Source organism: Ictalurus punctatus, chromosome 1, assembly GCF_001660625.3.
Source record: "Ictalurus punctatus breed USDA103 chromosome 1, Coco_2.0, whole genome shotgun sequence".
Lineage (NCBI taxonomy): Eukaryota > Metazoa > Chordata > Actinopteri > Siluriformes > Ictaluridae > Ictalurus > Ictalurus punctatus.
In genome coordinates this window covers 327501-353868 of record NC_030416.2, presented here as the reverse complement: position 1 = coordinate 353868, position 26368 = coordinate 327501, and the positions used below count along the sequence as shown (strand labels likewise).

The 26368-nt window shown below is 38.6% G+C and overlaps 3 protein-coding genes and 1 long non-coding RNA gene across 10 annotated transcripts in view; 3 read left to right on the top strand and 1 right to left on the bottom strand.

Annotated features, from left to right (window-relative positions):
- Positions 1-3283, bottom strand: part of LOC124626033 (NACHT, LRR and PYD domains-containing protein 12) — a 36635-nt gene extending 33352 nt beyond the window's left edge. The window contains exon 1 of one of the 4 annotated variants that reach the window (XM_053685462.1): positions 2233-3283. The gene's annotated coding sequence lies outside the window, so the exon portion shown is untranslated. The remainder of the gene's footprint in view (positions 1-2232) is intronic. The other 3 variants (XM_053685461.1, XM_053685415.1, XM_053685460.1) reach the window with 3 other exon arrangements.
- A 1531-nt stretch (positions 3284-4814) lies between these two features.
- On the top strand, positions 4815-6264 carry LOC108263657 (uncharacterized). The gene is made up of 2 exons (XR_008397758.1): positions 4815-4951; positions 5605-6264. It is a non-coding gene; the product is annotated as an uncharacterized LOC108263657 (long non-coding RNA).
- Positions 6265-16430: 10166 nt separating this feature from the next.
- Positions 16431-19739, top strand: LOC128634495 (uncharacterized). 4 transcript variants are annotated; one of them, XM_053685166.1, is made up of 7 exons: positions 16431-16533; positions 17964-18094; positions 18408-18536; positions 18634-18655; positions 18797-18844; positions 19018-19132; positions 19298-19738. In XM_053685166.1, exons 1-7 carry the CDS (start codon positions 16503-16505, stop codon positions 19377-19379), a joined length of 558 nt encoding a protein of 185 aa, XP_053541141.1. In that variant the 5' UTR covers positions 16431-16502; the 3' UTR covers positions 19380-19738. The 4 variants fall into 4 exon arrangements, with proteins under 4 accessions (XP_053541141.1, XP_053541129.1, XP_053541114.1 ...); XM_053685154.1 differs by lacking the exon at positions 16431-16533 and adding an exon at positions 17177-17332 and having other exon boundaries at positions 19021-19132; positions 19298-19739; XM_053685139.1 differs by lacking the exon at positions 16431-16533 and adding an exon at positions 17179-17332.
- A 1420-nt stretch (positions 19740-21159) lies between these two features.
- rps9 (ribosomal protein S9) overlaps positions 21160-26368 on the top strand; it is a 10002-nt gene continuing 4793 nt past the window's right edge. Inside the window, exon 1 of the mRNA XM_053675684.1 lies at positions 21160-21185. The gene's annotated coding sequence lies outside the window, so the exon portion shown is untranslated. The remainder of the gene's footprint in view (positions 21186-26368) is intronic.

Below are 26368 nucleotides of genomic sequence, written 5' to 3'. Positions count from 1 at the left end.
GGGGGGGTCTGTCATATCTCAACCTGGCCAGGACTCACTTTCCCAAGAAGCAACATTCACCTCCCGTGCACGCATGTGCTCACCATCCCCGCAGTTCCAATCTCTCACACCTGTCACTAATCACACACACACACTCTCTCCACTAGTATTTAGAGAGTCATTCGCCAAATGTTCATTGCGAAGTATACGTTCAGTAGACTTGTTCTCTGCGTTTCCAAGCCTTTCACATTCGTTTGCTATCTTTATGTCGACCTCTGTTCCCTTTACGACTACGCTTTCTGCCTGTCCCCTTGTGCTTTGTTTGTTCCGATCGCCTGACCCTTGCTTGTTTACGACTACGTCTTTGGAACTATCCTTTACTACGCACCCGCTTCTGCTTCTGTGCCAACTCCGGTTCGTGACACTGCAGAGAGGAACTTTTCCATCACCCAAGAGTGTGTCATTGGACTCACAGTGATCAGCATCAACTATGATGTGTCTCAAAATTTGTCTTTTGATGCAGTCATTGATGACTTTGCTGCAAAGAAGTTCAGATGTGTGCAGTTTTGAGACAACACTATAAAAAATGCTGGGTTATTTTTTCCTACCCAAACGCTGGGTTGAGACTTTTGGGTCATTTAATTGGGTTATTTTCTCAGTTTTGGGTAGTTTTAGGTTAGTGGCTGGGTCATTTTCACTTACAGTTGAATCAATGCCCCCCTCCCCCACCCCGACACCTCAGTCCAGGTCCTCGGGTCAAATCAGCTCAGCGCCAACTGTTTTAATTCACCTCAGGTCTCAGGTGGAGGTAGCGGTTTTCACACAGACAGACTGTTAGATTTATTTGGAAAAAGGTTCGTATATATTTCGAATATATATATTCGAACATATTTATCCATAAAAGCATTTCTGTACACTAGAAAATCAAAAATGTGCGATAACAAACCAGTTTACATGACACTAAACGCATTGCTTTCTTTGTTAACTTTGGCGAACTTGTTTGTAAAGCCACTGGATCATAACTTGGTTACTCAGTTTTTTTGGATGTTTTAAAAGTCTCCTTTGATCAAAATCTGATGTTTTCGTCTTAAATATATGACTTATTTGAGGCATTTTAAAGTCTATATATAAACACCACTTTATCAGCTCTAGCAATACATTTCTGATCATCTTGTTGTGTATAAATAAAAGAGATAGCATGTTGATGTATTTATTTATAATGTGGTAGATTTAACAATTGCAAAGGGTAAAAATAACCTGAAAATATTAACCCATTAATGAAATAAAGTTAACTCAGTGTTTTTGTAAGAATGAAACCATCCTTTCAGTTGAAAAACAACACATTTGCCGGGTTATAATGAACAACCCAACGTGATGGGTTAGTTTAACCCAAAATGTGTCCTGTCCTGTATTTACCCAGCCGTTGTTCTGAAGATAACCCAATTTGGGTTGTTTTAACTCAGTGTATTCAGAGTGTATTTTAAAATTCAGAACAGATTCTCAAATTTTGCAGAAAAAGTGTCAGTTTACTTTTATTTTATTTTTTTACCCAAATGTGAACTTCACACTGTTGCACTGTAGTGTGCTGGAATGGATCATGGAGAGCTTCCTGGAACTGCCCAGGAGTTTACTGGAAATGTGATCGGAATTAACTAATGTTAGTTGTTTAAACTTTGCACGCTTTCTCTCCCTCTCTAAACACACACACAAACCACTGATATAATGCTAATATAATAGCATAGTTTTTGTCTTCTGACAAAAAATATCCTTTTAATTTAGTCGCTTTTTCATCATGTCATATTTATTCATTGTAGTCAAAGTGAGTTTTTATTTATTTATTTATTTATTTTATTACTTTAAATCCTAAACTAAGCTACACTAAGCTAAGCGAATTGGCTACTGCACGATGGCGCTGCTCCTGGCAGTGAGCAGGTGTGGACGGGGATGGCGTGTGCGCTACTATCTTCACTTCCACTAGGGGTCGCTGCACCAAGTCGCTCCGGAGTTCCGTAAAGATACACTTTTCTCAACAAATCCCAGGACACTGATAGTAAAGAGTAGGGGTATAACCCCGGGGATCTGTACAACTCTAACAATTACTTTAGGGACGTGAAAAAAGTATTTGCTGAAGACGAAACATTAGATTAATGAGAAGAAAGAAACGGAAGGTGCGGTAACCCTGGGCTCGATACGGAGCGAATAAGGACAGATAAGAACATGATCTAATGTTCAGAGGAAATAATGATTACTTACCGATTCCGAGGAGAGTTTAAATCACACACATGAAGCGACTCGGAATAATGTGAAGACCGAAGATCAGTAAAACACGCAGATATCTGAGATCACGTCGTACAGAATACAGTCACTGCTGTTTGTAGTGAAAGTGAAACTGTGCTGCGTTTCCTGTGAATAGGTTGGTGACGCAGATGTGTTTTTCTTCCTGTCAGAAAATACAGATCTCTTCTTTTTGGAATCTGAATGTGTGTATTGCAGCTCTACAGGTTTAAGCGTGTATCACGTCTCAGACTATTATTGTCCCTGATATCCCAGATGTTTTATTGTCCACATCTGCACAGGAATAAAGATAGTTTGCGGTGCTTTTGTCTGTAAATGGGCTACTGTAGACATGTAAACACTACCTCGTGTTATTCTTCATAACCTCCACGTCCACATTTTTAAACTGCTTAAAAATGATTTCTTTTATAACGTGTACAACTCAAAAAAGTTAAACACGTAGAAGACTGACACCACCATCATCTGGATCAGGTTGACTAGTGAATTTTCCTCAGCAGTGTGTTTGTCCATCAAACCTTTTATAAGTGCGTGAGATGGGAAGGTGAAGAGTAACCTACAGGGTCTTCAAGTATGAGTTCATGCAGATTCTCTTGTTTCAGAACCTGACTTTTGAACATTTACACACACACACACACACACACACATTTGATATCTGATGTCTTACAGCTCTATTACCTTGGCATTGTGTAATAATAACATACAGACCTGTCTCTCTGCCCACATCCATGTCTCTCTATCCACGCCGTTAGATAAATAAGATTATATAATATTTAATAAAATGACCGTTTAGATGGTCATACAAGGATCAAATAGATCATCGTGATTTGTGAATTGGTTCAAAGTTCAGTTTTTTCCTTTAAACTTTGTTTGAACTCTTGAGTCGACCACTTATCAGAAAATCAGTGTTACACGCGTTTATCATTCAACACACTGCTATAATAAAGTAAACACTCTATTTTCAGACAAAACTGGATATGTGAAAACTTTCACCGATTGGTTTAACTCTATCTGATGGATTCATACAGATTGGCATTGTCAAATATTCATCTTCTAAGCCATAAAAGGAAATAAAGCCTTTGTTGTTGAAATAAAAGTTGTTTTTCTTCTAAATAATAATAATAATAATAATAATAATAATAATAATAATAATAATAAAGTTAAACCACTATATTTTTTTTCAACTATCTGGTCCATCATTTATCCAGCTGTTTAATAAATTACCAGATTTTTTTTTATATAAACTTGAGGTTTGGTTTTCCTTTAAAAGGGAAAAATGTGTGTATATATAGTGATTTTATTAGTCAGAAATATCAATTATTTGAACGTGTAACCAGCCATTTCTTTAAAATAAACACGTTCTTGAGGGGAAACAGGAATTAGTTGAAAAGCATTTTTAAACAAAATTTAAACATTTTTAAATGGCACATGAGTTTTGGTAACAGGACGAAGAAAAATGCAACCATCTTCTGCTTAGAAACCTTGTAAAAAATGAAAGTTATGTTGGGACCAGATGGACCAATACACATTTTAAATAGTTAAATATGTGTTATTAGATTCAGTGTTGAAAAAAAGATTTTTAAAAAGGGAGTTTCATTTGTAAGAGTTACAACAAGCAAATGGCACCCATTTTCAGGAATGGACCTTATGTTATTATGGCATATAGAAAGAAAAGGAGAGAGGAGTAGAAACAGGATTTTGCTGGGTATCAGTGTGTATGTACAGGGCAGGGAAATCTGGAAAGAAAACCGCTGATGGGATAGCAAAAGATGCTTTAAAAAGGAAGGAAGTGGATGTCAGTGTGGCCCGAGGTGAAGGAGAATTTAAAAGCTTTATTAAGAAAAATATTACACAAAGAATGGCAAGAAATTTGGATTATGGACACTAAGGGAAGGCGTCTATATAAAAAAAAAAAACTGGTATATACTAAAAGAACTCTCTGTGGTAGAAATAGGAAGAGGTCATAATAACTAGGCTAAGACTTCACTCAGGACTGAATGCATGACTGTTCTTAACTGGAGTGATAGTGATCTGTGTGAGTCCTGTGGTGAGAAAGAAACAGTAGAACATGTAATATATAATTGTAAGAGGAACGGGGAGGAGAGAAAGGAATTAATAACATATTTAAATATAAAGGGAAAGAAGACTTGGAATATTTACTGGGATATGAGTTTAATATATCCATCAGTACAGTACAGTACAGGGCTAAACGCAAGGATTTAAATGAGAATAAAGTAATGACGCTCTGTTCCACTGTGGATCCTGACGGAGATGAACACGCAGGCCCAGACCATACCTAACCCCTGATGGATGGTGAATGAGGGCAGAGTGTCCAGTTGTTGTTTTTAAGATTGTGACTGAAGGATAGAAGAGAGAACAGAGGAAAGAAAACGGCCTTAAATAAACCAGGACTGTATAACAGTTCATGAACAATGCTTGGATCGGGGGAATGTGGGGATTTGGTGAAGGATGGAGGAGCTGAACACACAGCGCCATCTAATGCTGGATTCCTAACATGGTTCTGTGGGTCTGGGCAGAGGATCATTATTGTAGGATAAAGCGCACAAAATACGGTAGGTGGCGGTACTGCGCCATTAAGAAGAAGAAGAAGAAGTAGTAGAAGAAGAGAAAGCAGCGGCAAAACAGCATACATGGTCCTCGCTCTACTCACTACCTATCGGTAAGTTTCTGTTCGGAGTTCTTTAGACTTTTCTTCATCCCGACATATAAAATAGGATTTTCCACTTTTAACCTCGCTTTGCGTCGTGAAAAAAATGAATATTTTCTATATAAAATACAGTAGCATGACAGGCTACCCGGTAAACCCTTTAGAAATGCTAGCCTGAGTAGCTAATGTATTATTAGTGCATTGTGTTAGGAGTTAGAATCCTCGGTGTAATAATGCTTTTAAAATAAAACATATATTGATTGGAACGAGAAGTGAATGTTAGCGCGACGATTACGAAATTCAGTCTAAAAGCTGCGTGTGTAACCGGATAGGAGTGACTGGAGGCCATGTTTCTAACCGGATAGGAGTGACTGGAGGCCACCGCCACTGGCCTGGATGTGCAGCATCGAGGTTCGGCTGCAGCGGTCATGTGAAGTCTACACTAGATTGTTCTTGATGCTAGATTACACAACACTAGATTACTCTTAGCTCTGTACAACAAATATAATTTAGCCTTTACATATGTTTATGGGATGAAGAAAATCTAGTGTTTTTATTTTTGTGTTGATAAATACTTTGTGTTTTTTTAATGATGGACTATTGCTGTACCTTTTTATTGCTAGTTATCGTGTTTGTAGTTAGTGTTTTTTGATTGTTTTTTTTAGAACGGCGTGCAGAAGCTATTGAGGACGTCAGAGTTGTGCAGGTGAACACACACACACACACACACAGTTGAAAGGTGTGTTAACTCTTCGGGGCCGTGAGCATCGCCTGCGAGTTTCAGCATGGTCAGGTTCACTAATGTTCTCTTTCTCTCTTTACAGCATGAAGGGATTTGATCTTACACACACACACACACACAACTGAAACACTGAGAGAACCTGTAGAGTCTCGGCTTTCAGACGATCTCACACGATCTCACACGATCTCACACGTGGAGAACATGAACATTTTATATAATCTCTAAACTGTAGAGAAGTTGCAGTTTGTTCCTGTGGTGAAAAGTGAAAGTAATGTGAAACGTGGTCTCCTCCTCCTGTTCACATATTAATGACATGTTAATGTCTTTCAGGAGCAGGAGAGAAGTGACGAGTGTGTGTTGGGTGTAAATCAGGACAGGTACACGCTGATGGAACACTCAGGTAGACTTTTGCACAGGAACCTTCTTGTGTGTTACAGTAATTCTAGTAAATTGTGTACTGACTTATGATTGTGCACTAAATCCCTACAATACTACATGTTCCTTTTATTCTGATCATGTTAATGTGCTGAAATAAGTGAATGTGTGTGTGAGAGAGTGTCCTACAATAAAGTGATCAAATGTGTGAAGTTGTATTGTCGTTCTTGCTGACTCGAGTCATATGAAGTTTCTTTAAAACTCCAACATGCTGATGTTTCTCCTCATTTATACATCATACTGCTGTGATCATATGAACTGTTGGAATATAGTTAAGTGGATGTATTTTATTTATTTATTTTTAAATATATGCTTTTGCATTAACCATACAGGTAAGCTGAGCTTTAGAGTAAACTCTGGTGACTTTAAGGAACACATTAGGAGTTAGTTCAGAGCCGGTTCTTTGTATAATAACTCCAGTTACATTGCTTGTATTTTCCCAGTCTAGATTATTCTTAAATTCCTGCATTGCTTCATAACTGAATCTGTTTTGTAAAAATGATTATTAGTTGTGATTAAAAGCTGTTGTTATGTAAATTAATGAATAAATCTAAATTCATATGTAAGTCTAGCTGGGGAATCTCAGCCTCCTTTAAACTGTTCAAATCTGGCAGTGAAGCGTTTTTCTATATTAAATGTAGAAAAGTATCCACTATTTCTCCCTCTTTGTGAAATTTTATATTTTAGTGGTTTAAATTGATCAAAAATCTCCCTGCCGTATTGCACTGTTCCTTTTAACTGTTTTCGGTGAACAGCGCAGCCTGCTTGGAAATCTTTGACCCCCCCCCCCCCCCCCCCCCCCGACACTTTGCTAATCCACAGTGAAACCCAAAATTAAGTGTTCAGAACAAACCAATCTCATGTTCAAAAGTAACTATCATGCAGCTTTCATCACTGGAATTATTCTGATTTACCCCAAGTAAAGATGCGCTTTTGTAGAATTTTCTTCACAGCTTGGTTTTATCTGACTGCTGAAGCCGAGGACTCCAAAGAGCTCACAATGCATGCATGGTATCTCACTTGCTGAAAGATATCGGTCAGGAGAGGGGTCTAAAAGAGTTTCCAAAGATTAGATGTACCATTGAACAAGGTGAACATCAACAAGTGGAGAAAACAGAGCAGCACAGTGACATCAGGAAGAGCAGGACATCCCTCCAACATTTATAAAAGGAGGAGACCAGAAGACCTCCAGCAACATTAACAGAGCTGCAGGAACATCTGACATGTACTGATTACTCTCTGCATGTAGCAACAATCTCATGTTCTTCACCTGTCTGGGTCATGGGGTAGGGGGACTAGATGGAAGGCCTTTCTCACAAAAAAACATCCAAACTGAACTAAATCACCCTAAACCATGAAGTGGGCTGTGCACAGGAGATGCCATTACAATTTCACGGATCTAGAAAGAGTATTGGCAAGTCAAAATGTTCCACACTGATAGACTCTTACCCAAAAAACTGAGTGGTGTAATTAAATCAAAAGCTGCTTCTATAAAAGTAGTAGTTTAGGCGTGTGCACACTTATGCAACCAGGTTATTGTAAGTTCTTTGCCAATATTTTAGAAACAAAATGCTTCTGATTGTTTTTCACTTTATTTTTGTGTGTTGCAATAGACTTTTGTTAACTTTTGATATCTGGTGTACTTCCTGATACTGGGACTAAAAGTACCATCATTCTACAAACTCTTTTGGGGTAATTAGTACAGTATGATAAACACAAGACTAAGATTTTATTTTTAATAACACAGTGCTAATTTAAATACTTCAGGAGGAGGTAGGTCTTTATCCATTGTTTGAAGACCGCCAGTGACTCAGCTGTTCGGACATCTAGGGGGAGTTCATTCCTCCACCATGGCACCAGAACAGAGAAGAGTCTTGATTCAGATCTTCTTTGTACCCTGAGAGATGGTGGCACCAGTCGAGCGGTGCTAGATGATCGGAGGGTGCGAGGTGCAGTGCGGGGTGTGATTTGAGGTAAGTGGGTGCTGGTCCATTTTTGGCTTTGCAGGTAAGCATCAGTGTTTTTAAATCTGATGCAGCAGCTAAAAGAAGCCAGTGATGGGAGCGTAGTAATGCGGTGGTGTGGGAGAAGTTAGAAAGGTTGAAACCAAGTTATGCAGCTGCATTCTGGATCTGCCGCAGAGGTCAAAGTGCACTCAGAAGCAGACCTGCCAGGAGTGAGACGCAAGAGTCCAGTCTCGAAATAACAAGAGACTGAGTTATGTTGTGACTTTTTGAATTCCTACTTTACTCTGTAAATAGACAGGCATTGTGTCTCCTCTGCAGATGGCAATGTCTTTTCATTTAAAGTGGAATCAATCACAGCATTTAACATCCAGGTCTGGGAGTGAATCACTTTCACACAGGAGGGATATGCTACTGCAGTGGCACAGACTATAATAATGAATTAAATTGAACAACTCTAATGTGTAATAGAGTTCAAAGCAGTACTGTCACTGCAGCCAAGGCCCGTGAAGATATGTAAGTAAAAGTAAGTGCGCTCGGCAGTCTAAAACCCTTGTGGTGTGCCTCCAGCTCATACACTGGCTGAAGAATTGTCCCATTAACGGAGGGTGTAGCTGTATCTCTTCTGACCCGGGAGGCTCCATCATAACAAAGTCTTTATTGAAGGTGAGTATAAGTGGACTAAAGTGAACTTTATATTTAAATAGTTGTGTAAGTGTTAGTAAGCTGTGTTCAGTAAGACTGCTACAGCCTGGCAGCGCTCCATATGCGGCGGGGTGGGGGTTGATTTCCAGTTTGGATTTCTGCTGTATAGCCACCTCAAGATCAGACATGTTGTGCTTTCTGAGATTCTTTTTTGCTCAGCGTAACTCAGTCATTATTTGAGTTACTGTAGTCTTCCTGTCAGCTCAAACCAGTCTAGCCATTCCCTTTGCTTCTTTCATTTGAACAGTTGTAAGAGCAGAGTACTGGAGCCAAGGAGAGTTTTTACATTCTCAAACACACACTGGCAGACAGGAACCCCGCCCACACAAACGTGTTTTCAGACACGCCTCTCTCTCTCTCTCTCTCTCTCTCTCTCTCTCTCTCTCTCTCTCTCTCTCTCTCTCTCTCTCTAAATCCCGCCCACACATACGTGTTTTCAGACACGCCTCTCTCTCTCTCTCTCTCTCTCTCTCTCTCTCTCTCTAAATCCCGCCCACACATACGTGTTTTCAGACACGCCTCTCTCTCTCTCTCTCTCTCTCTCTCTCTCTCTCTCAACCCACGCTCGTAAGTGTGTCACCGGCAGACAGTACTTTCGGTCAAACTGTCAACCGAAGTAGTGTGCCGAAGTGTGTTTGTTTCTGAAATTACTTTTGTGGTATTGTTTTATTTTGAAGCTTAAGGATGGTTTCGGTGAAATATGTCTGATGTAAGAAAAGAGTATCAAATGGTTAATATTGGTGTGTTACTATGTGGGGGATTTCATTTTGTGTAACCACATTGTTATAAAAAGCATGATGGTTGAATGCGAATATATATGAGCAGAATGTTTGCTTGTGAAATAAATGAAAACAACTGTTGATTACGTGTTGGGGAGAACGGCGTGACTTTGAATAAACATTTACTGAAATAAAACCCCTGAAACTGATAAACCATCGATGTGGCCAAAGAAATGTAAAAAAATGTTTTTACATAGATTCTAAACATAAACCTTTAGGAGGGAAAACGTTTAAAAGTGCCGTTTAAAAGAATCGTGCGTTTTGTTTCAACTATAAACAAGATTTTGGAAAATGGTTCGCCAACGAGGATACTTACACAGAACTGCCGTTAAATACATACGATTTTGTCTATGCTTTGACATCCCATGTCCCCACTGGCTGACAGTCAAGTCATGTACATTTAGGCCCTCTGTAACACTGTTTGATCTGAATGTGTGATCTTTCCTGGCAGTTGTCTGTCTGTGTGTGAGAGAGATGTGTGATTTCTGGGGGGTTTTTGCTGACCAGAATGCTTAAAAATGTGTATATGTTAACTAATTAAGGAGAGAGTCGTGCGTCTCGTCAAGATGCTAGTGGCTTCAGTTTTCTAGGTGTTCAACTTTGAGCTATAGGCATTATAAAATAAATAGTCGCTAAATAAATAAATAAATAAATAAAAACGTGGATGTTGGACCAAAGGACGTGTCACCTGAATTCACAAATCATGAAGAATAACAACATGTGCTAATGTTTACATGTTTACATGTTTCCTTGCCTTACCTTGCATTTGAGATCTGCTTTTTCTTATTGTGTTCAATACTTTTTTCCTATGTCATTCCACCTTTACACCTTTATTTATGGACTTTAATGTTTTGAATTCTTTATATTTCCAGATTTCTTGAGTTAATACTGATTTCATAAATTTCATAGATTTCATAAATAGCCTCATTGGAAATATATTTACTGAAAAAAAAATGTTGATGCATCTAGTACTTATTTCCTCCCACTGTATGCTAAATCTTTCCTTGCCACTGTTGCAGGTGACTTGCTCATTAGGGATCTAAATCTATATCCAGATTTATGTAAAGTGTATGTATTGTGACAATACCTACAAAAGAAGATATAAATAGTGACAATAAATGAAGTCATGAGAATGACTAGATTAATTCACTAAGACACAAGTATGCTGCATTCAAACAATAAAAATAGCCTATTCATTTCACCCGTCATAACCACAAAAGAATGCAAAAAAAAAAAAAAAAAAACTTTAGGAGCCGGAACATTTTGGAAATTTGAGCTCCAAATGACTCATTATACAGTTTGCTGTTATGACCCTTGCAACTGAATGATGAGTCATTTGGAGCTCAAATTTCCAAAATGTTCCGGCTCCTAAAGTTTTTGTGATTTTTTTTTGGAAGCCTAGTAATACGGATTATTTTTAAACAGCTCTTTTAATCATTTTTACATCCTAAAGGTTTGTGTTTAGAATGTATGTAATACAAACGATTATTTTAAACAGATTCTTTTTTTTTTCTTTTTTTTTAAAGACACTTTAACTCCTAAACTTTTTATTCAAAGGTAAACCAGGATCCCTAAAAACATAATCAACATTTGTTTTCATTTATTTCACAAAACAAATATTCTACTCATATACGTACACATTCAAACATCATGCTTTTCTAACAATTTGTTTACACAAACGAAATAACGCCACACAGTAACACAAACACATCCCCATATTAAAACATTATTTCTCTTCAGACGTATTTCACCCCACCAAAAAGCAAACTCATTAACATAAACACCTTTTGTTGGGAGGGGGGCTATTCCCCCCAACACACACCTCTCCACAACACCCCCAGACACAAAGGAGCCAGATTGATCAGCTGATACACTCCATAGGGTCCCCCCCCCCCTCACCACCCCTACAGAGCTGCCAGTCAGGGAAGCACAGAGGGTCATAAATTATCACACACAACACTTTGATTGACAGTTTGACAGAAAGTGTATGATATAACTACTCATGTGCACTAATGCACCCCCACACCATCACGGATGGTGACTTTTGAACTGTGCACTGAGAACAAACCAGATACCCCCCCCCCCTTTAGCCAGGAATACAGTCAATCTTAAATGTGCTTGGGCCCAGAGAAAACAGCTGTATTTTTGATCTTGTTTTTTCTTTGCATGGAAGAGATTTAACTTAAACACTTGCATGTGTGGATGCAGCGACAAACTGTGTTCACTGACATTGCTCTTCGGAGGTGTTCCTGAGACCATGCAGTGATTTCCACTACAGAATTGTATCTGTTTTTAATGCAGTGCTGCCCGAGGGCCCGAAGATCACAGCCATTCAATATTGGTATTCAGCCTTGTCCCTTGCGTACAGAGATTTCTAGAGATTCTCTGAATCTTTTAATGATATTATGCATTGATGATGAAATCCCCAAATTCTTGCAATTTTACATTGCTATTTAAACATTATTAATAAATTGTTTAACTATTTGCCCATGCAGTCTTTCACAGAGTGGTGAACCTCTCCCCATCTTTACTTCTGAAAGAACCAAAAAATTGTTTGTTCGCTACTCCTCCTACAAATTTTGTCCAATCATCACCAAATTTGACAAACATCATCTTCAGAGAAAACCTCAAAAAATCTATCCAAAGAATTTTGGATATTCCAAATGGTTTACCCACAATGGGCCAAAGAATCTCACAGTGAAGACATCAAACAGGAAATGAGGCTGTATCTCAACTTTGCGCACTAACACAAAACTTGGTAGGCAACCTCAGGATTATCTAAACTTACACAAAGTGGGGAAAGGCCCAAATTGATGAAAATACCAATACCTTAAATGTTTTTAAATTGCAGGAAGAAAAAAAATTCAGGCCAGAGCAGTAGCAATTACAACCACAGGTCAAAATAGCAATAGACAATACCACAGGGTACAACGCAGCTACAGCCGCATCAGCAATGCCACGCTGCTGCTCATTTGTTCATCTAGACCTTTCTTCCTACAGTCAGAAAATACTTGGCAGCTTAAAGTTTTTTAGGGGCCAAGCACTGAAGGTGCATAGGCATCTATTGTGTCCGTAAGTTTTCGCTTATTATTATTATTATTCCCCACTGGGAGCCTATTACAGCCCTATGAACCATGAGTAGGAAAATGATGAAATTTGGCATGCCCATAGATATGAATAGTATCTGGACCAATTATGGCATCTCTAGGACCAACTCTATAGCACCACCACTAGTTCACTTTTCAAATGGTTATAATTGTTGAACCCTTTGTCTTAGAGAAAAGAAATATAGTTAATTTGATTAATCTCTGCATGGTGATCACAATCCATATCTTACATTAAGAGTCCATCCATGACAGTAGTCACCATTTAGAAATGTACAGAATTCAGTTTTTTCACTGCTCCTCGTTCTAATTTTTTCCAATTCTTACCAATATTGGCTCGGATGATCAGTGAACAGAGCCACACAAAAGTAACAGAACACAATTTTGATACTCATATTTCTTCAAAAGTTATGATGTCGCAAATTTAATAATGTTGACCCAAAATTGGATCAGAGGATATATCTCAGCCACACTTTGATCAATCGTAACGAATCTTGGTACAATTCATCAGCACCATGATCCGAAGGTATATGCCAAATTTGAGAACAGCACCACCTACAGGTCGTGAGATTTGAAAAATGAGCTTTTTTGCTTATAACCTTTGAATATTTTTGACAAATTATGACCTTGGTGTCTGCGGATTCATTGGGTCATGGCGAATCCGTGTGTACCCGTTTTTGCCAGGATTGGACAAACCGCCTGTCCTACATTTTGAAATTTGTCATATATTGTAATATCTTTTAAAATATTTGACATATCACCGCAAAATTTTGTAGGGATCATTTATAGTATGTCCTCTAGATATCTGAAATTTTTTTAACACAGTGCCAAGTAGTGTTCTATAGATATAAGTTTTTGTGAAAACATAACTTTTGACAACATTGTCCAAAATTCGCTTTTTTTTTTGGCATCCATCATTACATGTGTGGTGCACTGTGATGAACAACAAACATTAATGTTAAAGGTCCTGGGTTGGATTCCTGTGTGGTGCAGGTTCTTGAAATGTTTGTGTAATGTTTTGTCTTTTGTTTCCTTTCTTTTGTGGCTCAGCATTGCAGTAACCTTTCTAATTATTAAAATAATTATTATTATTAATCAGTCAATTAATGAGAGTGTATATGTATAATGTAATGTATAATATAATGGATTTTAACCAGCTGAGCAATCTTTTTTATGCACAGTCTGCATGTTATGGCACAGTGTGGACCAGACAACAGATTTGATTATCATATCAGCTGTTTATATGTTCTGATGATATGACACAGGTTGTGGTCAGGCACTGATCAACATCAACATGTGAGGAGACTCCAGTTCCAGTTCATCCCAAAGGTGTTCAGTGTGGTTGAGGTCAGGGCTCTGTGCAGGACACTCGAGTTCTTTTACCTTCTTCCATCCTTCACAGACCACGTCTTCATGGAGCTCGCACTCTTTGTGCACTGTGTCGTGCTGGAACAGTGTTTGGGTCTCTTGGTTCTTAGTGAAATTGTAAAGCTACAGCGTACAGAGACATTCTATACACTTGTGTGCATCAGACTTTGAAGTAACAGTTTGGGGAAGAACCACATACAGGTGTGATGGTCAGGGGTTCAATCCATCACAGGGCACAATCACACACACCCATTCACACACTACAGACAATTTAGAGATGAAAATCAGCGTACAATAGATGTCTTTGGACTGGTGGAGGAAACCCCAGAAGCGCAGGGAGAATATGCAAACTCCACCCACACACGGAAGCGTGAGAGAAGTGTAGGAACCTCTAAGAAACTCTCATTGATTTCTGTGGTTTTCACAGACACAAGGAGATAAAACCTACACACCTTCACACAAACGCTGTAAAAAGCTAAAGAAACAGCTTTATAGCATTTATTACTCAATTAAAAATAAAATTAAATACTGAGAGTCAGCACTGCAGGAGCTAAACATCACCTACAGAACCCATATAGACGGTTCTAGATTTGAGGGTCGTCTGTAAGGATCTCCACATGCAGCGGACCGTCTCTTGTGATGTTCTCTCTTGTGTATGAGGAAAGGTGAGTTAGGATGAGTCAGAACTCATAATGAGCTCATCACATGTCAGCGTTTACACATTTTTATTATAATTCTGGACTTTGCGCTGCACCTGATAACCAACACCTGAAATTCTACACAACCTCTTTAATATTTACTGGAAAACTAATGAGCCCTGTTATTGTTTATCACGTTGCTTAGCAACCTGGCATCACCTGACTGGTCTGTTATTTTAATGTCATCTAATATATAATATACATTGTGTTGTATTTTTGTCTGAGTTGAAGTGCATAACATTTCCATTTGCCTAAATAAATAAATAAATAAATAAACTGTCCTTCAGCTCAACACGTGGATTAAAGCGTTTATACACCGCACTTCTGAGTGTATCCCAGACAACACTGTAAATATTATTACACTGCAGGAATGTGGTGCGGTGTGAAGCACAGCGTCACAGAATGTCAGGACAAAAGAGGGGAATACGCTGCGTGTGTGTGTGTCGTTCACAAAGGAGTTGACTCATTGAGTCAGCTCTTTCAGGTCCATGTTCATTTGTGAATGGTTTATTTTCCTTAATGCAAGAATTCATCTTCATTACATGCTTAAATTCCTTCATGGAACGGTCATTGGTGTGAACTGTGAGTCGTGGGTTTTGATTCAGTCGTGTGTATGAGGAAAGTTAAATATGAAAGTTGATTAATTAGCAGTCTGAACATAAATAAATCTTATTAATGAAGTCCAGACACAGCAGGCGCAGTAACATCAATGCACTGATACTCAATGGTTTTTGTTTTGTCTCAGAGGAGGATGATCAGACAGGTCTGAGCTGACAGGACGTCTATAGTAACTCTCATAATCACTCTTTACAACCGTGGTAAGCAGAAAAGCATCTCAGAATGCACAACACATCAGACCTTGAGGTGGATGAGCTACGACAGCAGAAGACCACATCAGGTTCCTCTCCTCTCAGCTGAGAACAGGAATCTGAGGCTATCATGGGGACAGACTCACCCAAACTGGATAGCTGGGCCCAGGTGATTCTAAGCATCCATGGTCAATATTTCACAGGTTTTTCAGATGATAATACACAATTAGACTCAGTACCTATCATCAGAATTCTTCTTTCTATTTATCCAAAATGGATGTCTTCTACACAGTGTGCACAGTAGAGGTCAGTGGAGCCAGAGCATGCCTGTAGCTGGTGCTACGAGGACTCAGACAAATCTGGCCTCTGTTTCTACGTGTGTGATGAAATCCACACCTATACAATCACTGGCTTTCACTTAATTTTGCTGCAACACTCTAAAGTGTTCAAGGCTATTAGTCATTACACGCATTCCTTCTTTTAATTATGGTGTGTTTACAGGAAGTGTTTTGCGCTGTTGCTGTAGACACATCAACCTTTTACAACTTCCATTTTTTGAGCCTTTTTGAAGTTGAACATTGAGCCGTGTGGGAGAGCCACAGCCTCTACAGAACACAGAACGTATGCATTACATACAATACAGCACTCGCTGAGACTCAGTAGATTCAACACAGTCAGCAGATCTGATGGTATCACAGTGTTTCTTGTGGTTTGATCATGTGGAGGACAAACCAGAAAAAGTGTTAGTGTTGTTAACAGAATCGGTTCATGAGTCATCAGTAATTCATATAAACAGCTGCTTGAAAAAAAAAGTGGGTGGTGATTTACCATAATTCATATCACTCAGTTCTGTTTAGATGAGTATCTCGCTCTGATTACATCATTTATCACCAGAGCCAGGCTGCACACCCTGCACACCACACACACCTTCACACACCTTCACACCATTTACATCCAGCATGCACTGGTTTAATCTTGCTTTGCTCTGCGGTGAGTATCTGCAACTTTACACTAACTTTATGAAACACCTGGAGAACCAGAAGTTTGTTTGTTTGTTTGTTTTGCACAGCTACATCATGCTGGATCTCTTACGCCTTAAAGACATGAGATGTAAAAGGATGGAAGTAATAGCTTCCTGGTGTTTTTCTGTGCTTTCTGTTACTCTGATTTTTCTCGTTGCCTTTATATTTATATTTATATATTTATTTATATATAAGATTTATAAATGTTGCATGATGAAGATATGATGTGTGAAGAAGCAGGTTATTTTGGTGTGGTCATGTGGATTAGTCAGAATTGAGAGCAGATTATCAACTTTGATGTGAGCGGACACACACACACACACACACACACAATGACAGCACTCGGGAGGCTAACTCCACAGCTTTACATGAAGTAACTCCTGTGAAAATGATCGTGTTCTTGTTGTAACGGGACAAAAATAATGATATTAAAATAAAAACTGCACGTAGTAACAGATACACGTTGCTAATAAATAAACAAACAAACCTATGAACAGAGTATCTCTAGCTCTGTTAAATTGTGATTTAGCGAAATGCTAAATGTTAGCTCGACTTTCACTATTAGCATGGGAGTAACTTTTGGGGGGGGGGGGCGTGTTCTCCCAATGTAGAGGAAATAGCAATCTGTCCCCCCAGTATACTGTACAAAATATTTTCTATATGTCCCCCTTTAATGAACCCTGCAAACGGATCTGTCTTTTCTTCATCTATTCTATTTATTTATGTATATTCCTTTTTAATATATTTCCGTTTGTTAAGGAAAATAGGTGTGTGTCCCCCCTCTGATTGTACACTTGGTTTCGCCCAAACTCAACACAAGTTGGTTGATATATTTGAGCAGCTCCAGTCTGTAAGAAATGGAGACAGCAGACAAGTGTAGAAAAGTGCAGTAGAACATATGAGCTTTTTTACAGACAGTCAGTAACTAGATTCCTAAACAGTAGGTAACTTTAGCTTAGTATATAAGCATCATACCATGGCTTGGTTTGTTCTTAATGTCAATTAACTGTTGATATTTGCACATATTTGCTAATTTCTGCTAGTTTTGCTCATTTATATTACAGCAAAACAGCTAAATCCTCTAAAAGTCTAAATCTAAGCTCTAACAGTTCTGTTACCTAACCCTAACACATGCTGTACACGGTACATACGCTCACTGACCACTTTATTAGGAACACTACACTAACACTGAGTAGGGCTTCCCTTCACACTCCATCAGCAGCTCTGTCTTTAATTCATTTCCGCTTTTTATTTACTATTCCTGTCTACAGAAGAATTTAATCCTGAATAATGATGCGTGGAAGAGAACAGATGAAGACATTGGCGTTAAAAAGTGGTGGTGCTTGGTGTTTCTGAGAGACTTCTGACTGTGAGCTGGTCTTCTCGTCCTCTCTGTAGGTGTGTGTTTGTGGTCACCGATGAAGATGGCTGTATCTGAGGTGAGCTGTTGTCATAGAAACAACACCCCGGTCTACAAGCTCCACGGTGACGTGAATCCTGACTGCACCATCACCTGGCTCACCCGAGACGTGAGTGACGTGTTTACTAGAAAACATGTGAAGTCTCTGCTCGTTTTCTCTAACAAACACTCACGTGTTTTTATTTTATAGCTGTGTTTAAATATTATGTGTTGAGAGTTAATAATTATTCGAGGAGACCGTAGGTTTTATTGTCTCAGTAGTAAAGTGTACGATATGAACAGCACTAGCAAACACACTAAATTAGTTCAGTAATCTAATCTAAAGGCTGAATGGGTAATCGTTTTAATCCACAGATATTAACCTAAATGTATCAAACAATTTAGTTCTGTGTGTGTGTGTGTGTGTGTGTGTGTGTGTGTAGAACAAGATGATTGTAGATGATTCTGGTAATGTGGACCCGGACACCGTAGTTTCATACGAACACGGTGAGCTGACCGTGAAGAGCCGAGACTGTGATGTGTTGGTCAGAGAGGACTGTCTGTCTCTGGGGGTGTGTCATCAATTCATTTTATTCTATTTAATTATTTCACGTTAAATTAATATTCATTTTATTTGCTTTTATTCTGCACTTATCTGTTTTTACACAGGAGCGCAAAATAAACTGCACAGGTACGTTAATATAATTTATATCTGTTTATAAAGAGCTGTGTGTTTGTGTGCGCATGTGTGTGCATGTGTGCGTGCATGCGTGTGTGTGTGAGAGAGAGGGAAAGTATTTCTCATGTGTGGTGTGTGTTTTTATTCCTGCAGCTCTGTGTAAACCAGAAAAGCCTAATGTAACTGAAAACCTGACTACAGGTGAGAGACACAGTACACACACACACACACACACACACACACACACACACACACATACACACACACACACACAAGCAATCTGATACACTTTCATTCAGTTTAATTTCATTATCATGACTGTGTAAAGTCTCTCTTTCTGTGTGTTCATCTCTCTCTCTCTCTCTCGCTCTCAGAAGACAGGATCTCTCCTCTGATCATCAGCTTCATCATTCTCGGCCTCGTCGTCCTCCTCCTCCTCCTCATCATCCCCATTAGTGTTGGTGTGGTGGTGTATAAGAGACTCCAAGGGTATGTCACACACACACACACACACCTTTCCACTAGATAATGTGGTGCACTAGATGTGGTGTAGGAGTCATTGTACTGTACGCTGTGTAGTGCAGTGTGCCTGAGGTGTTCCTCTATATATTTAATTTATCAGTGAATACGTTTCTGCTTCTCTGTTTATTACAGGAGCCATGACTTTGAAAATGCGAACACCATTAACGAAACTAATGACCACCACAACATCATGGAACTCCAGCCTCTTCAGTGAGGTTGTATAAACCGTGCCAGCGTTTGGCCGTCTGTAGATGAAGTTATAAATGTAGAGGCAGGTGCGGAGACTTCCGCTGGAATTACAATGAGATCTTCAAGGTGATTTTCTTCATTTTCAGTTTAAAATGTAAGAACGTCACACCTGAATGAGAATCAGTACAAAGAGAAACCGACTTCTGTAGTTTATAGATTTATAGATATATAGATTTATAAATATATAGATAGATGCTCTATATTACACAGTAAACAGAGAAACAGGACGATCAGATGAAAGTTGCACCGCTGATGAAGGACTTTTGCCTCAAATGTTTTTGTTTCTCTGAAAAATATATATAATGTCATTATATATATATATATATATATATATATATATATAATATATATTTATATAACATTTAAAGGTGAAGCTTTATTATTATTATGAAGATTATTATTATTATTATTATTATCATACTTGCGTGAAGCAATATAACTGTACATGACTTATATGGTTGCAAACTTTTTGAAGTAACCCATGCTGTTAAATAATGGTGTTTAAGTAACAGGACTGGTCATCAAAAACATAGTTGGGTGCAAAAGTTTGTACACCCCAAGACAACATGAAGAATACAAAGAAGCTTTTTTTGTAGTGTGTTTGGTTTCACAGCTCTTTCATCATTATCACAGGCAACAGTTATGATCAAATAATGTTTTTATTCGTATTTTTAAAAACTTATTTTTATTAGTTCAGATGTTTTAACTCGCTGTATGAACATACATACAGTAGGTCAAATATTCTCTATTAATATTCTTGTATGTCTAAATTTGACCTTTTATATAACTGCCTTTATATAACCTCTTCACCTCTAAAGAGCTTTTTTAACCTGAGATACATGTTCCTGTTACAGATGTGCATGTTATTACCTGTAATTAAGTTCTCATGCTGTCAGTGAATGACAGTTTCCTGTTACACATTTACACTTTCTGTGACTGTGCAATGATTGTTTGTTAAACTGTAATAATAAAATCTCTACACAGTGTTGACTGGTGCTGAGGTTCTGGTCTTTTGTGTTATTTGGAACTGAATAGAGAAGACTAGTGTTTGTTTTTTGCATATTTAAAAATACTCACACCTGGGTACGCTGAGTTTAATGCAGTGCAACAGCATTAATGCAATATGTTCCATTACATATGTATACTATATCTGCTGTTGTTCTGATTGAAATACGAATTCTCTACGAATTAACAGGTAAAATGGTGCAGCGCTACAAAATCTAGCTATAGCCAAGTTAAAGACATGTGTACAGTGTGTAAATATTCATTTATAAACTGATCTTTTTTACTTGTGAAGGCAGGAAATCTGTAAGAGAAAACGGTTAATTAACCAATTAAATCACCTATATGTGCGAGGTGTTATAAACCAGAGGTACAAATGAAACTTTTTGGACCTATGACCTCACTGATTACAGTAAAGTAATGCTAACATTAAATATAAAATTGTATTTGTATTGAATTACACGGCTACCATCGGGCCTAGGCAAAACAAATAAAGCAATACCTGTTATTGGTATAACAGGTCAGAACCGGGTGAAAATGTTTCTCGGACCGGAGTTTACCTGCTATAAAACATTTCACCATTACAATATAAACCTTCTGCTGTCTCTGTTTAAATATTAAGTCGTTTGAAAGAACGTCATAAAATCAAACAAGATGTACGCATGCGTGGTAATAGTGGCGCGTGCACAGGGCGCGTGCACGTGGACCTTATAAGACCCTCAGTCACTTCCGCTCGCTCTCTCTTTCATTCCGGCTCTGTGGAGGACAGGTTAGCTTTTCTTCTCTGCTGTAGTGCTACTTGTTCATGCTCTTTTACAGCATGCTCCGTGTTTCTGTTCGATAGGTTGGGTAGTAAATATGTTTAGTAACAGAATTCCGCTGTGTACAGAGCTGAATATGAATGTAGAAGATGGCAGAGCGGTGTGTGGTGAGAGTAGCGAGCTCGCGCGTGGAGCCGCCGCCATCTTTTTAGCTTCAGTGTAGCCTAGAGGGTTACTGAGGGGATTATAATAATAACTAATAGTTTTCTTCATCCCTACTTATAAAGCGAGGTTTTCCATAGTTATAGCCTCGTTTTGTGCCGTGAAAAGTAATATTTTCCATATAAAATATAGCCGCTTGGCAGGCCATGCGGTAAAACTAGATGCTGAGTAGCTAATGTTTTAGCGCGTTATGTTGGGAATTAGAATCCTGTGTGATAACGCCTTTAAAATAAAACCTGTATTGAATTGAGCGGTAAGTAAACGTTGACGCGCCGATTCAGATTTCGGAGGTCTGAAAGCTAAATGGTTCACCGGCTGAGGGACCACGTGGCTGATGACTTGCGCCAAAAATATTCACTACCTTTTCATATGAAATGATCAGTTGCGATTACCGTCGTTTTTCTCTCGCTATTAAAGACAGGTTTTTTTTGTGTGTATATAAGTAGTATTCTGTACTGATGCTGTGAGCTCACGTGCTAGCTGGTTAGAATTAGTTCACTAACTGTCCGACTGGCCTGGATGTGCAGCATCGAGGTTCGGCTGCAGCGGTCATGTGAAGTCTACACTAGATTGTTCTTGATGCTAGATTACACAACACTAGATTACTCTTAGCTCTGTACAACACACATTTTAGCTTTTACATGTGTTTATGGGATGAAGAAAATCTAGTTGTGAAAAGAAGCTAGATATTGTTTGTATTTAATGGTTTTGCTTTTTTTTTTTTTTTGCTTCTTTAGGCTGGCATGCAGAAGCTATTGAGGATGGCAGCGTTGTGAAGGTGAACGCGGACAGTTGAAAGGTGTGTTAACTCTTTGGGGCCGTGAGCATCGCCTGCGAGTTTCAGCATGGTCAGGTTCACTCATGTCCTCTTTCTCTCTTTACAGCATGAAGGGATTTGATCTTACACACACACACACGACTAAAACACAGAAACTGTAGAGTCTCAGCTTTCAGACGATCTCACATGTGGAGAACATGAACATTTTATATAATCTCTAAACTGTAGAGAATTTGCAGTTTGTTCCTGTGGTGAAAAGTGAAACGTGGTCTCCTATTCACATATTAATGACATGTTAATGTTTTTCAGGAGCAGGACGGGTAAATCAGGACAGGTACATGCTGATGGAACACTCAGGTAGACTTTTGCACAGGAACCTTCTGGTGTGTTAGAATAATTCTAGTAAACTGTGTACTGACTGTGCACTAAATCCCTACAATACTACATGTTCCTTTTATTCTGATGTTAAAGTGTGCTGAAATAAGTGTGTCCTACAATAAAGTGATGAAATGTGTGAAGTTGTATCGTCGTTCTTGCTGACTTCTCCTTATTTACACATCATACTGTTGACTATATGAACTGTTGGAATTTAAGTGAATTTTTAAATATATATATTTTAAAAATTTGCATTATCCACACGGGTAAGCTGAGTTTTAGAGTAAACTCTGGTGACTTTAAGTAACACATTGGGAGTTAAGAGCGGAGTACTGGAGCCAAGGAGAGTTTTTACATTCTCAAACACACTGGCAGACAGGAGACCAAACTGGTCAGTGCACCCCGGCTTTGAGGTTGATGGGCTGATGCCCAGTTACATTAATATTCAGTTGGTGCAGGATCTCCACAAATGTTTGAGGTGAGCAATTTGAGCTTCAGAATATCAAAAATGGTCAAAACTTGATAACGCCCCAATGATGGGATTTGCTGCACAACAATCCATTACATTAGTCAATGGGTACTGGTACTGGCTACAAGCTGGATGAAGTAATCAGGTGTAGATTTTATAGGGTTCAATTTACTACTATTAGGATCTGATATAACTAGCTAACAATCTTTCATTAAAAAAATAGCTTGTAAGTTTTTGTCAAGTCTAGTGACCTGTCTGATCATGGCCACATTTAAAAAAAAAAAAAAAAAAAAAAAAAACCTCCCAACCTTGTAGAATGACTTGCAGAGGGCTGGGTACATGAGATCCCATGGCTATTTGATAGATCTGCAAGAATTGCAAGGAATAGTAGAATAAAATTGCCAAAACAAGACATGCAAAGTTTGTGAACTCTTATCTGAAACTAAAACCTTTCTCTTTGTTTTTCACTGGAAGTTTGTTGGGTGCTTTATGACATTAAAGATGGATAAATTAAAAAATAAATAAATAAATTTTTACAAGGGTGTGTAGACTTTTTATATATGAAATGACACTTTTTCCAGTCAGATCTTTTACAGACAGCACACGGCAGTGGGACAGAGCTAAGGAAGTAGACTTGATGTTCACTCTGAGATTTACTCTTTGGTCAGTTGGACTTCCAGTGACTTTCCCAAACAAAAAGTTTTGGTTGAAGTTTCCCGATGACAGATTTTCTATTACAGTTGGACAGGACACGGGGGCAGAGGAAGGTCTGGTGGAAAGAAGAACATATCCACCCTGTAATAGTTCTCCTGTAGATTAGGGTTATTCTGATACATCACCGGTTGTTCAGACAAAGAGATACTGCTCTAAGACACTTCAATTAAATAAACTTAAAGTGACATTTGTAACCTTACAGGCATCACCGCAGTACTGACACTGACATTTACAATCAACTAAATTCAACACGAGTTTTCTCTCGTTGTTTTATAAGATACTGGATTGTAAGAATGTACTCTTCTGGAATACGTTCATATGCACATATAACGGCCATTTAATCTCACATACACACACATACACGTACACATATACACACAACCTGGTTTCACAGTTTACTCTCCAAACAATTCTATGGATCCATTCTTCCAGTAAGTTCTCTGATCATATAAACACTTCACTGTTTTTTGTTCTCTTTACTGACTGTTTTTTTTTTTTTTTTAACTTCTATTTATTGTCCACGCTCTTAATTAGACCCTCACTCAGGTCTGAATTTTTGTCCTTTTTGTTACTGACTGTCGCACTCCAGCCCTCATGCTCCATGTTCCAGGTTATTCATCACTACAGATTACTTCAGCTGCTTCCACTGGTTCTAAGTTGCTCAGGATAAAAGGATCTGCTAAATACCTGCACATAAATGGTGATGTAAATCATATGATAATGAACTTCCTAAACTCTGTATCCTGATTTTGTCCTCCAGACCAGACTGGATTTGTTTGTAGCAGTCAGGTGACCTGGCCACGCCTTCAAGAACTTCAAAAAGAGTTTCCATGTTTCAGTGTTAAACGTCCCATCAGAAGGATTTCTTACAGATTTCTTACATAATTCATCGTGTTCCAGGTTTCACTTTATTTTGGAAGATGGAGCAGCGAAGTCTCCTGGAGAATGAACAACTTCTACTTCTTCTTCTTCTGCAGTAAGTGAGATGTTATTGCTTTTATTGGTAGATGTAGGTGATGTATGTAATATTTGCTTGTACTGGGTGTATAATGGTGTAATTGTTTGTTTTTCTCTTATATGATTGCTTAGTTGTGAAAGTTGGATGGAGTTCGGCGGGGCTGTAACCTGAGCTCAGGTATGAATAGTAAACAGGTAAAAGCTCACACCTCATTCATATTCAGTGAGGACAAGCGATTGGTCCCGCCTTTACCTCTTCATGTAGTGAAGAAGTGAGGACATCACCACACTTTTATCCATTTATTTCTACATCTGATTGCAGTCACTACAAGATTTTCAGATGTTTCCATGCCCAGCACCTCAGTGAATCAGTTTATGTAACAGAATCAGTTTGTCCCTGATGGATAAGGTGTGTTTTTACAGGATTTCTGCACACAGCCATGACAACAGTTTACAATCTCTGTGTTTTTATACCAAATTTATAACCTGCGTATGAATCTGACCTACGTCCTGTTTGTACATTACTGTAGCTGGGTTTGTACTGAAAATCAGACTGTAGAATATTTCGTGATTTTTGTGTGTAAAGTTCATAAAATTTAGACAGATATTACACCACGACAGAACCAGCACCATCAGGCAGCTTTCACTCCGACCTCAGAGGGTTAAAGAGAGGCTAGGTCACATCAGTGTTACACAGACTGAAATATAATGTTTATTATACTGTCTGTTTCAGCAGAATGTGAAATAATACTCAGTCGCTTCCTCCATACAATCGACTGAGTTTCCCTTAAGCTTGGAAGGGCTCCACTTGACACGACGGTCATGGGATTACAGATATGTTTTTCATCTGCCTATCTTCCCGGACTTCCTACACTCATCTAATTGCTCTGCTCCTCCACGATTATGGATTCGTCAGAGAAGAGTGAACTGTTTAAATCTCCGACAACTGGAATTCGTTTCACCAGATCGGACTTCGCTACCTCAGTCTCCTATGAAGATGGTCCTGGTTAACGCTCGGTCCGTGTGCAACAAAACTTTCATTTTAAATGACTTTTCTACCAGACACAACCTGGATATTTCATTCCTGACGGAGACCTGGGTCAGTCCTGGTGAGTCAACCGTCTTCGAGGAACTCTGTCCACCGAACTGTTGTTTTATTAGTACTCCAAGGTCTTGTGTTAAGGGTGGTGGGGTTGCTATGGTTTTTAAACAGTCACTGAACCTTTGGAGAGTTTCTGTTGTGATTTACTCGTCGTTTGAGGTGCAGTGTGTTGTGTTAGAGTCGACCTCTTCCACGCTATTCTGTGCTTTGATCTATAGGCCACCTAACCCGAACAATGCCTTTTTAAGTGATTTTTGTGATTTTTTAACTTCTATTGTTCCGTTTTTTGATCGTTTGTTATTATTGGGTGATTTTAATGTGCATGTCTGCTGCCCTGGTCGACCCTTGGTTACTGAATTTTGTAATATTTTGGATTCCTTTGGTTTTATTCAACACATAAATTGGGCAACTCATGTCCTTGGTCATACACTAGACCATATATTGTCATATGGAACATATTTTCATAGGTTGATAATGTTAATATTGAAGATGCTTCCTTCTCTGATCACAAGTCCATTGTTTTTAAGTTCCCTGCTGCCAACTCTGCCGTTATGACTAGGCCTTCAGGATATTA

Bases quoted from the DNA above. Each gene is read 5' to 3' on its own strand.
- LOC128634495 (XM_053685139.1), top strand. From the start codon at position 17,239: ATGAACCCTGCAAACGGATCTGTCTTTTCTTCATCTATTCTATTTATT. The intron at 17,333-17,963 runs GTGTGTGTCCCC...TCCTCTCTGTAG, and splicing joins CCGTTTGTTAAGGAAAATAG to GTGTGTGTTTGTGGTCACCG. The intron at 18,656-18,796 runs GTACGTTAATAT...TTATTCCTGCAG, and splicing joins GCGCAAAATAAACTGCACAG to CTCTGTGTAAACCAGAAAAG.